We start from the raw sequence: 18,158 nt of genomic DNA, 5'->3' as shown, positions 1-18,158 counted from the left end.
AAATAATTCCATTCTTCATATATTTGGATAAAAATCTTTTCCTAATATTATTAAAGTATTGCATATGTAATAAAACATATACAAACTTTACATTTTATTACGTAAAAAGATGTTTTTAATTATGTTTTTTTTACTGAATGTCTACAATAGTAATAACGTTAACGGGTTGAAAATATTGTGGAGCGTTCAAGAAGCTATTATTTAGGACTTATCTGCATGTTTTTGGTGATACGCACAAGGTCTACAGCGGTAAACTTTCGGTATGTTATTAAGCATAGTATAATCTACCACTGTACAAAAATTCGGCTTTTGAAAAAGTATTGACGATGAATACTTTGTTTCCTGGTCTAATTATAGAGATTTAACGAAGGCTGCTAGCCAGCACACAATTCAACTTAAAATAGCTTAATCATTTATGCTAAATATTTTACAATAGACCCCTTGATTTATTTATTTTAGAAAAAATAATTGAATTATAGTAATGATATGATAAAAGAGAAAAAACCTGACTTTGTAGGTAATTGACAATTTATATTTTCGTACTTTTTATGAAGCATCAAACTAATTTTTTAAGATTTCAAAATCTTAACACATTTTCGGATAAAGGCTTGGTTAAAAATCTTGCATTGTCTGGTTGAAAATAAAATGATGAATTAGGATTATAAACAATAATTAATTGTTATATATAATTTTTAGTTTGAATCCTTTTTTTAAAATATAATATCTACCAACAGATGGAAATCAAAGGTCTCTTTGTGTTTTCGACTGAAACATTTCTAACAGAAATCATTTAAGAGTTGATTTTTACACTGTATAAAGACTGGTTCATAAAGGAAAACCAATAGTATATATCTTTATAGGTGTAAATTAAATACACTCTATCGTATAAAATAGATAAATAAGACCAAGTGTAATTAGTGACGCTATGTCGCGCCGGCTGTGAGAGTTGCAACCGCCGCGCCACAGAACGATACACGCTGTGACACTCGGGCCTCTCTAGAACGCAAACTTATTAACCTATACTCTTTATAAAAATACTACATTAAAGCTAAAATAATACACAAAAACATTTATAAGGAAATGTTTCGCATTAGGCTTTTCAGCTTTGTGTAAATAATATTTTTATCTGGGTGACAGATATAAAAAAAGTATTTTATGATTTAATCGATGCATATATTATCTTTAATATCATTCTTTGGAATATTTATAACACGAATGTGTAAATAGCGTTTATAGATTATTTTGATAAGTTTACGGAGAGTCTACGTTACAAACTATATGAAAAAGAAGTATTTTAATGGACTGCTGCAAGTCGTCATCTAGAACTAAAATGCACTTTTTCGGTGATACGCACAAGGTCTAATGCGGTAAACTTTCGGTATGTTGTTAAGCTTAGTCAACTCTACCACTGTGCAAAAATTCAGTTTCCGACAAATTTTTTCAATGTTTGTGCCTTGTTTCCTGGACTAAATGCCGTGGGGTAGCAGACAGGCGAACTCCAGCCGTGGCCCGCTACGCTGGCCACCAGTTTTTGTTATTCCCTTGCCCCTTTTCGTTCGCAGTATGGAACGAAGTTCGTGTACGGCCGGAGAAGAGCGATAAGCCGAGTAACCCCTACCCCTCCTGTTGTTGTAAAATACGGAAGAACACAGCAGGGTAGGGGGGGGGGAAGCTTGAATGTTTCTTCGAACCACCACGGCACTTGGTGGAAGAAACACAATTTTTGAGCGCGGCAGGGCATTTCAAGGCTATGTAGGCGGGCCCCTTAAAGGCAAAATATCCATCTCTCAAGGTAGGGTTTTCAAAGTTTTGTATTTTGCATCCTAAATGGTGCGTTTTAGCTGGAAGTTCTGGAACCAATTCCGTCTGTGTGTGCACTATAAACCAAAATGTTGAATTACTTCTTCACTGTCTTTGTATAGGTGAAAAGTATAGTTCACTTATTTTGTATCTTGTATGTGACATTTTAAATCCTGCCTGTATGCTAAGACAATGTGAGGAATGTCCTTCTCCAGATACTCTAAAGCAGCATCTATATCATACTTTAGACTGTGATCCAGATGATGTGATTGAATATCAACAGTGGGTCAGTACAGACCGAACACAATTACAAACCCTTACCTCAAGTGTAGAAGACTTTGTGGAAATTTTAGTACATAAAATGGAACTCCTCATACCCCATTCATATACCACAAAGAAACAATCGGACTACCTCAAGCAGCTGAAAGAGAAAAAAAGTGAAAGAGAAGTTATAGCTTTATTAGATTTCAGTGAAAATTTTTCCTTCGTTATCCAAAATGAAGGACAAGGATACCATTGGACCAATAGTCAATGTACAGTTCATCCAGTAGTCATTTACAACAAAAATTCAGACAATGCTAATTTGAAAACAAGCAGTCATTGTTTTTTGTCAAATGATTTGGATCATGATGTTTCCATGGTGTATAAAACACAGCCAGAAATAGTCACATATGTTAAAAGACACCTGCCTCATGTAAAACACATACATTATTTAAGTGATGGTTGTGCTGCTCAGTACAAGGACTGCAAGAATATTCTCAATTTGTGCCACCACACACAAGATTTTCAGCTCACAGCTTCTTGGTCATTCTTTGCCACAAGCCATGGCAAATCATCTTGTGATAGAATTGGGGGAACTGTTAAGCGACTGACATCAATAGCCCAGAAATTTTAGGGGAAAAATCGAGCAAACCTAAAAAAAATAATGTAGTTTTGAAATTTGGCACAGACATTACTTTGGGTGTTAAAAATTGATCCTAAAAAGTCCCCATCTCTCAGATGCCGGCTTCATACTTTTTTTAAGGCAATAAGGGCGTAAGTTCCGAAATATGCATATCACGACTGTTGTGCGAAAAATATTCATTGTAATATATCAAAATTTGTTAAATATTTTAAAGTTAAGGGCCCTTAGTCCTTAATCATTCGTTTTTATTACTTTATACACCGCAAAAATTATCTTATAACCTAATTTATACTCAACTAATGGAAGTAAAATGCATAACTGCTCTATACAATCACCAGTTACATCAAATCCACCACTGATAGGCAAAAATATACCTTTATAAAAGTTATCCGTTATTTTATTAGCTATATATTGGTGGGTAACACATGTGTATGCGATAATAATTTACTGACATATTAAGGATTACAAGGAACTACTGCACAACAATGGGTTTTTGAGCAATTTAGGTTAATATTGACTATAGCATTTTACCAGAAATAAAAATAATGCAGGTTTTAAATTTGGCACAGACGTTCCTTTGGGTGTTAAAAATTGATCCTAAAAAGTCCCCAACTCTCATATGCCGGCTTCGTACTTTTTTAAGGCAATAAGGGCGTAAGTGCCGAATAATGCATATCACGACTGTTGCGCGAAAAATATTCATTCTAATATATCAAAATTTGGTCAAAATTTATTACTTTATTACAAAATTAAACCTTATTTATAATAATATTGGAAGTAAATTTGCTGCTCTACACAAGCACAAATTGCATAAAACTGCAATATTCTAAGTTAACTTGTATTTTACATATTTTATCCTATTGCAATTGTAGAAAATATGTATTGAAATACCTTATTCGTATATATACTCAGCCCTCCTTGTGTGTGTCATCTGTGCGCTACAGCGTAGCACCGGGCGGATTTGGTCAAATATGTGAGGCTTATGTTACATTCGTCCAAAAAAAAAATTTTCTGTGACAGCAACTGTACTGTTTGATGGTTATGACAAGTTAACCACTAAAGAGGAAGAGCGAAGGCGGCATTCTGCAGGGAGGTCTTCCACCGATATTTCAATAGCTGCTAACAATGTTGTTACATCGACGCAAATAGACTTTCTGAGGAATGGTCATAACAAAAATAGGCTCATCAAATTATTAGTAACTTATTTTCGAGTTTCAGGTCATCACACCATTCAGTGCTCAGGAGATGCTGATACCACTATAGCAGCTATTGCTCTTCAGTATTCAACAATCTGTTGTGTAAAAGTAATAGCTACTGATACAGACATCCTTGTGATGTTGACTGCGAGGTCAGAAGAAGATGCACACATTGAAATTGTCCATCCACCCTCAAGCAAGACAACAGGAAAGATTTACAGTATATCAGCTATTCAGCAGGGCATTGGTGAAAGGAAAAACTATATTTTTTTTTTTGTCATGCTATGACCGGATCAGATACAACCAGTGCTTTCTTCGGTAAGGGAAAGAAGCAAGCATGGAACATCATCAAGAACGATGTTTCCATTCGGAGAACAGTACATGTTTTTACATGTCCACATGCGGACAAGAAGATCGTTATTGAAGCTGGAGAAAAGTTTGCAATTGCAATGTATCAGGGACATGATAACTATTCCACTTTGGATGAAAAAAAGAGTATATATGTATACCTGCAAGCTAGTAAAGATGCCTGTTAGTGCTTCTTTCCAGCTAGCCTCTCTTCCACCAACCAGTGCTGCATGTGAACAGCATTCTCTTCGGGTTTACCTACAGGTGCAAGAGTGGCTGGGCCATTCATTAGATCCTGTTGAGTGGGGATGGAAAAGTGTGAGTGGCACATTTGTTCCTATAACAACATCCCTTCCTCCAGCTCCAGAACAGCTCCTGAATTTGATATCATGTAACTGTAAAAGTGAATGCAGCTACAAATGTGAGTGTGTGCGGGCTGGACTGCAGTGTGGTATTATGTGTGCCAAATGTCGTGGGGCAACATACACTAATGTTGTTATCAATGATGGTTCTGATGAAGAGGACCTTTAATGGACTGGTTAATTTTTTTATTGTGTTGTTCCATTAATGATTTTAGATCAGGTTTCATTTTTTTGCTATGTATTATGCAACAATAATGGATGTTAAATAACTAAGTGCCTTTTACTTCACATCTTATACAAGTTACGATACAACTGAATGAATATTTTTCGCGCAACAGTCGTGATATGCATATTTCGGCACTTCCGCCCTTATTGCCTTAAAAAAGTATGAAGCCGGCATCTGAGAGATGGGGACTTTTTAGAATCAATTTTTAACACCAAAAGGAACGTCTGTGCCAAATTTAAAACCTACATTATTTTTATTTCTGGTAAAATGCTATAGTCAATATTAACCTAAATTGCTCAAAAACCCATTGTTGTGCAGTAGTTCCTTGTAATTCTTAATGTCAGTCAATTATTATTGCATACACATGTTTGACCCACCAATTTAAAGCTAATAAAATAACAAAAAACTTTTATAAAGGTATATTTTTGCCTATCAATGGTGGATTTGATGTTTCTTATTATTTCTTCAGAAATTGCAGAATTTTCTTTTAGTATTTCTGTGTAAAAGAAATCCAAGAACACAAAGACTGTGTCCTTATCCTTATTTTTTTTGTCTGAACAAAGTATATAAGTTTTGCAATTTCCATTACAAAAAAACACCAGCAGTGAATAAAACAACACTAGCACGAGACCACAAAGCACTTTGTATTTCATTTTGATACTCACAACTGAAAGATATTTGCGAAATCAACCTCCAGAACACGCTTTGCACCATTTGCTTTGTCCTTCTCAAACTCATCATGTTGTATTCTTTTGGTGTTTACATGGAGCATCATTTTAGGCATATCTGCTATCAATTTTTCATATATATCACCTAAACAGTCTTCTTTTATAACTAATTAATTTTGTTTTCATCATTTTTCTTCCATTCTTTCCAAGTGGTTTCAGAATCTGGTTCTCTTGGGACTACCATTTTTTTCCCATTACTACATACTTCACAGAGGTTCTGCCAACACAGAGAGTTCAAGCTATCATTGCACAACAGATTTTTCCAAAATTCATTGTTGTATGTATGTTTTAAGGCCTTAATTTTAAAATGCAGTTCTCGTGTATTCTGCATTCACACTGCTCTGCAGGAGTCTCTTTAAGTAACAAAACATTTTTTGGCCTTAGACTACAAAATTTAGAGTAACCAATTTTATAATCTGGATTTTCTTCTTTGAATATATAAAATGCTTCATGCAGAAACATAGTCATAAATGTGTTTTTGTAATTTAACTTTTTTTCCATTTTCCCATACAGTTAATACATCTTTCATCCCTGGGCATGTGTATACTATATCTGGACGATAGAAAAAATTTTTAACAGAAGTCTCTTCTTTACAACTGTTTCTAGTTCCAGCAATACTTTCTTCCATTGTCGTAGTCAGTTGAAAACCAATGAGTCATTCCATATCAAATCAACCAATGAAAAATTAATTTAGAAACTTCATGTTTCAGATTTATATGATTTTTTGTATATTGGTAATATCAACTAAATACATTATAAATCTATTTTTTCTAAAAAAAAATCTTGAGTAGTTTTTTTGTATAAATTTTTGAAAATTGCAAAAATAGCCAATTTTAGCAATGTTTTGGATCACTCAAATACTTGTAGGTTTCCAACTAATGGTGCTAGAAGGCTGTTTGACAGCTCATTTTAAAGGTAATTGAATGGGCTTCAATTTAATATGTAACATGACCAACTTTGGAAGAAAAAAAATTTTATTTGTTTTCAAAATTTTTAATATTGAATTTCTAAAAAACACTATTTTCGATTATTTTTTTTAGAAAAAAGTATGTTATTCCTACATATATTGGTTACATTTGTGCCAAATTTCAAGGTGGAGAATCAATGGGATCATGAGTAAATAAAAATGAGAAGTTTAGTAGATGCTCATGAAAAAATGTTTAGTATATATTTAATTATTTACAGTTTTCACTTAGGTTGTGGCATACTTCGTTCAAGCAGGTCTGATGTCTCTACAATCTCTTCTTTAGTGAGTGTAAAAGTTATCCCAGTAGCTGTACAAGGTTCAACCTTTTTAAGAAGATCTTCAGTTCTAATGTCTAGTACATCGGCTCTTGGTGTTGGATAAAAAAAGGAAGCAGCAGGTCCTTTGGGATGTAAAAAAACTGACTTTAACTTCATTATTCTCATTATTTTTTGCCAATATACATGCAAGCCACCAAAAGTTATCGTATTTCACAGTAACATGTTTTGTCAGTTATAACTTAGGCTACATCCTTTCAGCAAGATCATGTGCTTTGAACTTAGGCTACATCTGTTCAGCAAGATCACGTGCTTTGTATTATCATATTGATCAAATGTTTAATCAAAGAACACTGGATGAATGTAAGGTAAGATTTGTTATCCGTGTTTTATAATTAGTAAAAAAAATTTAGTCTATAACAATAAAATTTGAATACTTTACTAAGTCAAAATTTTATGTAAAATTATGCTACTCTTCCTTGCTGCAACTATTTCTTAAGGCGGCATGGTATCTGAACCAGAGCTAAATGCATTAATTAAAAACTGAAGGTTACTTGAAGTCAAAACTTCTGCCTTGGTAATTTCGAACATTTAATTGCTGCGGAAGAAACAACGCCCGAGAATTGTCTTTTTAGGACGTCTGCTAATAAAGTTGGCAAATGACATTATGTAGGATTGTTGTTTTGCAGTTTTTCAATGTTGTCTTCCAAAAACCAATAACGTCCAATTGACGCTTAAAGCATTTATTTATCTACCATGCCCCCTTAAGCATCTACTAAACTTCTCATTTTTATTTACTCATGATCCCATTGATTCTCCACCTTGAAATTTGGCACAAATCTAACCAATATATGTAGGAATAACATACTTTTTTTAAAAAAAAAAATCTAAAATGGTGTTTTTTAGAAATTCAATATTAAAAATTTTGAAAACAAATAAATATTATTTTTTATTCCAAAGTTGGTCATGTTACATATTAAATTGAAGCCCATTCAATGACCTTTAAAATGAGCTGTCAAACAGCCTTCTAGCACCATTAGTTGGAAACCTACAAGTATTTGAGTGATCCAAAACATTGCTAAAATTGGCTATTTTTGCAATTTTCAAACATTTATACGAAAAAAACTACTCAAGATTTTTTTTAAGAAAAAATAGATTTATAATGTATTTAGTTGATATTACCAATATACAAAAAAACATGAAAATCTAAGGTGTAGAGGTTAAGGCCTCTGGTTGATTTCATATGGAATGACCCCAATGTGTTTAGCAAGACATGTCACAACAGCTTTTTGTTTTCGTGGTGAGTTTGGTAAGGCCCTTACAGTCTTCCAAACTGCTTTTGATAATGTCTACTTGCAACTGTAAGGTGTGCCATAGGAAGACATATCAGAACTGTTTGCTTTTGCTGCATTTTTAGCCTTTTTCTTTGGTCTCTGAAGTCTTTTCCTATTTCTTTCATAAATTTTTTGGGCAGCCTTGTCTCTCACTGTTATTTTCTTTTTCTTTCTCAGTTCTGCAATCCGTTTCCTTTCCTTCCCAAGATAACCATCTGGATCTGCAGTCTTTTGTTTTTCCCTCATTTTTTTCATCCGAGAAGCACTTGTTGTCTTCTAAGATTCCATATTTGTCACTGAAAACCAATTAAATTGATTACCTACTAAAAGTAAAACATTTAAATAATAAATTTATGTAACACATAAAATGTTATTTTAGATAGGTAAATATTCTACATATGTTGGGTAAAACATTATATTTTTCATATGTCCCATAGGTGACGTCACGTACGGGACATGATTGTATCTCAAAAATTTTGTTGTTTTTAATGCAATTAAACATATAAAAATTAGGTTAGCTACCTGCATTCTAATACAGTTTGAATTTGTATAAGTAAGATATAATAACAATTTGTTCCTGATGAAACATGAAACATAACCTAAATTTGTCACGTACGGGACATCTTCAACACACTCAATTGAATAATTAATTTTGTAGCAATAAAATATTATTAAATTATTTTTTTGCAAGAAATATGTTTGTGCATACCCTATATTTTGAACTTAAATATAAATATACATTCATTTATGTGACATGTACTTACCAAAGAACCTGAAAGTAGCCTCTCTATGAGCAAAATAGAAACAGTTGAATGGCAGCCACATTAGCATCAATAAAACAACTGTTCAATGTTAAACGAGTAAAAATTCAACATTGTTTGTCAAAGACCATAACTTTAAAAACTTTTACGTAATGTTTAGTCAACCAGAAAAAAAAAATTTAATTAATAAAATTTCCTTATTTTCATGGAATGGCCCTGCTGTAGACAGCTGTTTTCTACAAATAGCATTATTGGGAATTACGTGAAGTTAATTATAAAAATAAAATATTGCCTCCCAATATAAACTTTAAAGACAGTTTAGTATGATTTTGTGTAGGTGCTGTGCAGTGAACAAATTAATCTGGCCATTTAAGTTTTAGTGTAATATTTTAAGGTAAATATTTAAGTATAGAAATGTATGTATAATACTAATAGTGTTTATTTTCATGAAACCAGGATGTTTAATAACCAGAATAATGTTTGCTGGCAAAGCTTTATGTAATATCCAGGGAACTGGTAACACCAATTGTAAATCATTGTAAGCTGGTTGCTGGTGTATAAAGGTTTTTAAGGAGTTCTTTATTTGTCAGTTTAGCACTCCCCTACTTAAGGTCTGGTTTTGTGAAATCAGTAGTTATACATAGTACTTAGCTTGTAAATTGTCTGCTTTTATTAGTATTTTGCGCTGCAATTGGATTGTGCGTCGTGCTTAGGTTGGTTATGTTTGCTGCGGGGAAAAAAATTAATCAAGATATTTTTATGTTTTGCCAATTTGTTAAGACAGTACACAGAGTGTCTGGTAGGTCATTGTTCTTGTTTTACAAAGGCAAGGAGAGTTACACCTTCACAATAACTGTTCTCTACAAATATGTAGTGCAGGCTAACAGCTGACTGTCAGGCCAAAGCTTGCCATTAATTAAAATTGAATAGCAAGAATATATATATATATATATATAATTTATTTACTTATATTTGAAATGTTTTATACACCAATATAGTTAATTAAAAATCATGATTAGAGCTTTATTTTGTTTTAGGTCTACATTTTAGACTACACTGACGTCCCTCGGCTATAGGTCCCTGATTCCCCGTTTGCGTAATTGCCCTGTCTTGCCCGTGCAGCTCTCGTCGGTGAGGTGTGGGTCCAGGCCAACGTGGCCGGGACCGGGAAATACGGGACCTGGAGGGAATTTTAGGTGAGGAGGAAGAATGGTAGGCAGTTCCAAGGATAACTCGGTGTTGTCCGTTTCACGAGCCCCTTTTATTGTCGCATAGAGAGCCTGCCGCAGCCTGGCGGACCCGTCGCGGAATGAGCGCCCTCCCCACTGCGACTCGGACTCCCGGAAGAAAGTTTCGTCAGTTAATACGTCCCGACACAAACTGGGAAGATAATCCCGTAATTATCGTCCCCGTTACGATTGCTCTGTAATGATGCGCAGCGCGTGTGCAGTCCGTCACGTAAGAGTCTCGTACTCACTGAGAGGTTCGGCGGTCCGTAACTGCGCGTACACTGCCTATGACGTTGGTCTGGTGGCGTCCCGGAAAACTCGTAAAACTCAATACGGCGAGCGACACAACGAATGCAGCTCAGCTGCAGAGACCAACCGTGACGTTTCACTGCCGTCGGACTGCGAGCTGAGAAAACGCGCCTCACAAGCAGCGCGGAGCGGCGTGCACGTCTGCTCTCGATCGCGCCCAGAACACCACTGCGCTCTCCCGCCCGCCAGCGGACCGAGACCTGCGGGCCGCAGGGGAGGGGAGGGGAGAAATCGGCCGACGTGGGAGAGGCCCGCCCCGCGATGCGCCAGGCTGCGATTACATTACTAGCACGGCATAAGCACTTGAGAAAATTCACAGAAATATTAACACAACTTTAGCGAGTAATTAATTAAAAAGTAAATCTACACATGAATTAATTACTTACGATTACATAATATACAAATTGTTGAGGCTCGTGACCATTTAAAACTACATAAAAAGCATAATTATTTACACAAAAAGAAGCCCACTGGCACACTAGGGCACACGCGGGTGCGTCCCTGATCGTCGCACTTCACAGTCGGTGCACAAGTATCGCAAAGGAGGACGTTGATGAGGCATAACGGCCTGAAGGAGCCGAGGAGACACTTGGGTCGACGTCAAATGTTCCCCCTCTGACGAGGCCGTTATGTCCGTCAACGCTTCTCATTTACTCGTATGGACATGATACAGTGGGCCGTTGCACTGGAGCACTAACCTGGGGAGTCCGTCGTCCTCGTGGTGTCAGTGCAGACCGTACCTGTCGCCATGGGGCCGGCCGAGGTGGGCGGCGCCTTCAGCGTCAGGCGGTGCCGCTCCCAAGGTGGCCCGTGTGACAGGCGGAAGGGGCGTGGCACCTTCAGCGGCGCGCGCGGCAGCAGGCGGCGGCGGCGCTTCCAAGGTGGCCCGCATGACAGGTAGAAGGGGCGTGGCACCTTCAGCGGCACGCGTGGCAGCAGGCGGCGGCGTCGCTTCCAAGGTGGCCCGCGTGACAGGTGGAAGGTGCGTGGCTCCTTCAGCGGCGTGCGCGGAAGCAGGCGGCGGCGTCGCTTCCAAGGTGGCCCGCGTGACAGGCGGAAGGGGCGTGGCACCTTCAGCGGCGCGCGCGGCAGCAACCGGCGTCGCTTCCAAGGTGGCTCGCGTGACAGGTGGAAGTGGCGTGGCACTTTCAGCGGCGCGCGCGGCAGCAGGCGGCGGAGTCGCTTCCAAGGTGGCCTGCGTGACAGGTGGAAGGGGCGTGGCACCTTGAGCGTCGCGCGCGGCTGCAGGCGGCGGCGGTTCGCTTCCAAGGTGGCCCGCGTGACAGGTGAAAGGGGCGTGGCACCTTCAGCGGCGTCGCTTCCAAGGTGGCACGCGTGGCGACGGTCGTGGCACGCCCTGGGTATCGTGCAGATGTTGCACGCCCTTGACATGCGTGGCGAGCGGTGGTGGCACGCCTTTCATTGTCGTGCGTGCAGAGCGATTGTGGCATGCCGCCGTTGATGTGCGTGCTGAGCAGTTGTGGCAGTACGGCCGGTTAGCACCGCATAGGCCCCTCGTGAGCCCCTACGGCAGTTGGGGGCGGCGTGTCTGAGTCGGCCTGTCGTATCCACCCGGACGTCGCGTGCCAGTCGTACCACAGGGGCTGGACGGGTGCGGCCTCCTCCGTCTGCAGCGATGTCCTTCTGCTCAGCGTTTCCACCCCATAGGGCGGGGGCTGTGTTGGAGGCGGTGTCGGAGGCGGCGTAGGTTGCAGTGACATCGGGAGTATCGCCGACTCACGCAGCGTGTCGGAGTCCACCCAGTGTGACCACTCGATCCTCGTGGTCGAGACACTTGCGGCAACACCCACACACAGCTTCGCTCGGCACTAGTCACACGTAAAGCCGGACATCCATTCCTCTTCTGGCACGACCAGTTGTGAACACTCCCTGTGCCATAGATTCCCGCACGTCTCGCAGATCCGCCCATCAGATGTCCCGCCGGGACATGACTCCGCACCACACATTGTCCTACCATACGCCCGGTATTCAAAGGAAAATCCGCACTCATAATCTGCGAAGTGCTCGCAGCTCTCGCCGGGCTCTGGAAAGTCCGCTTGCGCCCATGTCTCGTACGCTTCCTGGAAATCGTCCATGCTTATCGGGAGTGCCTCGCTGATCGGTAATACAGTCTGTGTCTTCCCGCGGCGTTTACTTGCACCGAAGATCCTTGCTGCGTCGCGATCTCAGGTTCGTGGCACTCCCACGTCGCGTAATCTGTCGCGCCAACGATCCTTGTCGCGTCGCCCGCCGTCTCCGGTTCACATCGCTCCCACATCACGTTATCTTGCGCTGAACGTCTCCGGTTCGCGACGTTTCCGCGCCTTGATAACTATCGCCGACGTCTTGGGTTCCCATTGCTCCCAAGTCACGTAATCTTGCGCTTACGTCTCGAGTTCGCGTCGCTCTCACGCCGCGTTATCTCTCGCCGGCGCGCTAGCTTGACGTCTCGGGTTCGCGTCGCTCTCACGCCGCGCGGCCGCACCTGCCTCTGTCCTGTCTGCGTGCGCTTACGTGCATCCGCGTGCGCTTAAGTGCGTTCGTGTGTGTTTACAGCCACACTAGTTGGGCGCCAAATGACTTCCCTCGGATTTAGATCCCTGATTCCCCGTTTGCGTAATTGCCCTGTCTTGCCCGTGCAGCTCTCGTCGGTGAGGTGTGGGTCCAGGCCAACGTGGCCGGGACCGGGAAATACGGGACCTGGAGGGAATTTTAGGTGAGGAGGAAGAATGGTAGGCAGTTCCAAGGATAACTCGGTGTTGTGTTTCACGAGCCCCTTTTATTGTCGCATAGAGAGCCTGCCGCAGCCTGGCGGACCCGTCGCAGAATGAGCGCCCTCCCCACTGCGACTCGGACTCCCGGAAGAAAATCTTGTCCGTTAATACGTCCCGACACAAACTGGGAAGATAATCCCGTAATTATTGTCCCGGTTACGATTGCTCTGTAATGATGCACAGCGCGTGCGCGGTCCGACACGTAAGAGTCTCGTACTGACCGAGAGGTTCGGCGGTCCGTAACTGCGCGTACACGGCCTATGACGTTCGTCTGGTGACGTCCCGGAAAACTCATAAAACTCAATACGGCGAGCGACACAACGAATGCAGCTCAGCTGCAGAGACCAACCGTGACGTTTCACTGTCGTCGGACTGCGAGCTGAGAAAACGCGCCTCACAAGCAGCGCGGAGCGGCGTGTACGTCTGCTCTCGATCGCGCCCAGAACACCACTGCGCTCTCCCGCCCGCCAGCGGACCGAGGCCCGCGGGCCGCGGGGGAGGGGAGGGGAGAAATCGGCCAGCGTGGGAGAGGCCTGCCCCGCGACGCGCCAGGCTGCGATTACATAACTAGCACGGCATAAGCACTTGAGAAAAATCACAGAAATATTAACACAACTTTAGTGAGTAATTAATTAAAAAGTAAATCTACACATGAATTAATTAGTTACGATTACATAATATACAAATTGTTAAGGCTCGTGACCATTTAAAACTACATAAAAAGCATAATTATTTACACAAAAAGAAGCCCACTGGCATACTAGGGCGCACGCGGGTGCGTCCCTTTCTGTCGCACTTCACAGTCGGTGCACAAGTATCGCAAGGGAGGATGTTGACGAGGCATAACGGCCTGAAGGAGCCGAGGAGACACTTGGGTCGACGTTAAAAAAAAAAAAAATACAATCATCTTATTCAGATTGCAAGACACAGGTAACATACCATTTATATCACAGTTAAAATATCAGACATAGGCCAAATATTTAGATACCAAAGCACCATAGCGCCATTGAGTAACCTGGGGAGAGTTATCATCTGTGAAATGGCACGCTAGATTACCATCAACGAGCACATCTAACACAGTATTCAAAACATGTTAAAGTGCACTGCTTAAAAAAGTTAGCAGATACCGAGTCACATTAACAGTGGCATGACATCGTAAATGTGATTTCTAGCATGCAGATTATGACCAACCATATTTCATAAGATGTGATATACTATAAAACAACATAAAATATTTTTAATAATTTTTTTAACAAGGTAATTAAATGAACTGAAATAATTATAATACCTATTATGATTTATACCTATTATTTATACCTATATGTTATAATCGGTAGTATTATACTGTAGTATTTTCAGGGTAAGTTAAGTTATTATAATTTTTTTTATTGTTAAAATAAAACAAGCATAGTGCAACATTTTGTGTATAAATAAAAATAAAAATTGTTTTTTAAGTTTTAATGTGCTGTCACTTAAGTCACTTGAGATAAATGTATACAAACACTAAACACAAAAATTGAGAAAATCAAGGATAGCAAAGTCACATGACTTTACCACGATTAAACCCTGGTACTTATTATACATCAGCAATAGATGCTTTGGTAATTTTCTTACGTCATGGCTTTTCTGAAAATAATAAGAAAATTCAGAAAATACTTTTTTTTTGTAAACTAGAAACATTCCTGTATTTAACTTCGAAACAGCATCTTTATATTCTAACTGGTTTCTGAGAAATCACTGTTTATGGCTTATAATGTAATATGTACCTATGCATTGATGCAGTAGTCACTATTTTTTTTATGTTCTTATACATGAAGAATTACAGAATCTGCATATCTAATATTCAAAACAGTCCGTTCCAAGGCCGCATTTGTGCATGTTCGGTACAGATGTTACAAATTTGTTACATTGTGAAATAGTCTTTTAGATTAGTTAGCTATATTAAAAATACTTTATTATATGATGGACGAGTAGTTACGTTGGTACAGATACATTAAAAATACTATAAAATTATTTTAATTGTTGCTTAGGAATTACAACGTACTGTAGCAACCAGTTCACACAAGTCCATTCCGAGGTCCGAAAAGTTCTGAAATTCACCGAAGATTACCGAAGTTTGCAGCTCGCATGAGCAACTTAGTAGCACATATTACAGGATAAATAGGTGCATGTCATCTTTCATCTTTCATCTTTCATAGACTAATGTGAAGGAGAAATTAGAGAATAGTAGAAGAAAATTAAAAATACTTTTAAAAGTGTGGACGGTTGATTAGGTTTGTATAGCTACATAAAAAATACTGTAAAATAGTGTGAACGGTTGGTTATGTCAGGATAGCTACATCATAAATTGGTAATTCCTAAGCAACCATTAGTTATACCTATTTGAAAGTATTTTTAATGTAGCTGGGGGGGCTGAATTGTATCCCCTTAGAAAGGATACCTTTTATACTTTTGGTGGTGGTAGTGTAGCTGGGTACCCTTTCAGATTTCTTAAAATGTTTGGGTTTTAATGAAAATATGCACTGGAAAGGTATCCCCTCGGAAAGGGTACCTTTCTGGATTTTCTGTACAATGACACAGCAGAAAATAAACAGGAAAGGTACCCTTTCAAAATTTGGCTCTTTCGTAGTTCAATCAAAGTCATAACTTAACAATTAAGAAAGTATTTTTTTTTTAAATTTCATTTGAAGTAGTTTTGAATCATGTCGTAAGTACCGATTCATGGGTTAAGATCATAAGCAATATAAAAAAAATTACTTAAAAATATTGTGGACGGTTGGTTGGGTTAGTATAGCTACATTAAAAATACTAGGTATGAAATTATGTGATACCTTTCCAGTGCATATTTGCATTAAAACCGAAACATTTTAAGAAATCGGAAAGGGTACTTTTCCAGTTTCTACCCAGCTACACTACCGCCACCAAAAGTATGAAAGGTACCCTTTCCGAGGGGATACATTTCTATCGTCCCATCAAACCCATGGACTCATTAGTCCATCGAATTAACAAATTGCATCGTACCAGCCTGATCAAATATACGCAAAACAAACATAACCATTCCAGTGCGTTGATATGTAAAAGGACACTACGCCAAATTATTTAACTATTTAAAACTTGATATCCGAAAAACTGTCTAAAAGTACGACTTTAGGTAAATATCTTTCGTCGCGGCCTTACTGCAAAGTAAAATTAAATTACGAAAATACCATCTTCCAACACTAGACATGTTCCTGTATTTAACCGGAAAACAGCATTAATAAATACATAATAGTTTATGAGAAATCACACTTACATTAAAATACCTGTGCATGACTGGTGCTGCCACAATTTATTGTTTACCCATAGGGGTATTGTTTTATAATAAAAGTAAATATACTTGTTGGTTGTTTGTCCAAATGTCTCTGAATTAAGAAAGTACATTTTATTTTTTCATTTCATTTAAAGTAATATTTTGAATCATGTAGTAATGAACGATTCGTTGGGTTACAATTAAGTTAGCAATGTAAAAAATACTTTATAATATTGTGGAGTTGGGTTAGTATGTCTACATTAAAAATACTGTGTAATCATGTAAACGGTCGATTAGGTAACGATAGGTACATCTTAAATTGGTAATCCCTAAGCAACCATAAGAAATATTATATTGTCCACAATGTTTGAAAGTATTTTTTAATGTAGCTAACCTTAACTAATCGACCATTCAAAATATTTGAATAAAGTTCAAAACAAATACAAACCAACACGAGTAAACAATTTATTGCATCAGTAGCAGCAATGCAGAGGTATTGAATTGAGAGCTAAAAACTTCGATTTCTCAGAAACTAGTTAGTAGGAATTTATTAACGCTGTTCGGATTAAGTACAGGAACGTATCTAGTGTTGCAAAAACGGTATTTTCCTAATTTTGTTTTTTACTTTGAGGAAAAGCCGCGACGAAAGCATTATTTACTTTTGTGTACGTATTTACAATTCATCTATCATGATAATCTAAAAAAATCTCGCATCATAAGTGAACAAGACAACAATTATTTACACTACCCCAAACACAAAAACACCAATTCTTTGTAAACTACAATAATTGACACATTTTCTATGTATTGATCCTTTACTCATAATGTAAACAAGAGACATAAAAACTACTTCATTTCATAAAATTATGATTTAACTTCAAGGGAAACTTAAATTAATATTATCATTATTCATGAATTATTGAGGCAATGAGTAAACACACCGGTTGAACGGCTTAACCGTTTTTCCCAACCTGACGGCAATTCTTCCTCCGCCATTTCTGTACCGGAAGACGCCATTGTTTGTAATAAGCGGATGTCGGTAGTCTGTGTAACAAACAGAACGGAAAGTTATCTCAATTCAGGTTTTCCTTTACTGTTTTAGTTTTGTTAAGTTAATTTCTATTGGTTAAATGTTGTTATTTTGGTCCAACTGTGCCCTACTTAAACCAATGAACAGTCACATAGCGTTTTAAAACTTTTGTTTATTCGGCAAGTGAACAGCGAAACTACGATATTTGGGTCCCCTCATTGGTCATTGCCACGGTCTAAGAAGGGGAGGTCTGGACACTCGCCCCGATAAGGGGACGCGGATTTGTGTCGAAAAGAATAGTGACTATTCCGCCTAAGCAATGGCAAAAAACGGATTTGTGTCGAATCGGAATAGTCACTATTCCATACAAGATTTAAATCTCACAAGTTGGCACGGACTTGTGCCGACCCGGAATAGTCACTATTCCGGTTCGACACATTTCCGTGTAGTGAAGATTCCGGGTATGGTGGAAGTCGGGTTAGTTGTATGCGGAAAAGTTTCGAATTTTTTTCGGTGGAATTCATGTAGTTTGGTCAAACATGGTCCGATCCGGATTTTATTCGAATATGAATTTTTCAAGTAGTACCTACATAACGACGTTAAAGTGCAGTGTTCGCGTGGTTTAG

At 38.8% G+C, this 18,158-nt stretch overlaps 1 protein-coding gene across 1 annotated transcript in view; it reads right to left on the bottom strand.

The window, feature by feature from the left end:
- LOC134527235 (putative peptidyl-prolyl cis-trans isomerase dodo) overlaps positions 1 to 17,552 on the bottom strand; it is a 123,165-nt gene extending 105,613 nt beyond the window's left edge. Inside the window, exon 1 of the mRNA XM_063359729.1 lies at positions 17,444 to 17,552. Coding sequence (XP_063215799.1) covers positions 17,444 to 17,519 — 76 coding nt within the window. The 5' untranslated portion in view covers positions 17,520 to 17,552. The remainder of the gene's footprint in view (positions 1 to 17,443) is intronic.
- Between the last annotated feature and the right edge of the window lie 606 nt (positions 17,553 to 18,158).

This window comes from Bacillus rossius, chromosome 1, assembly GCF_032445375.1.
Source record: "Bacillus rossius redtenbacheri isolate Brsri chromosome 1, Brsri_v3, whole genome shotgun sequence".
NCBI classification, from domain to species: domain Eukaryota; kingdom Metazoa; phylum Arthropoda; class Insecta; order Phasmatodea; family Bacillidae; genus Bacillus; species Bacillus rossius.
Note: the sequence above shows the minus strand (reverse complement) of the source record. Positions and strands in the feature narration are given on the sequence as shown.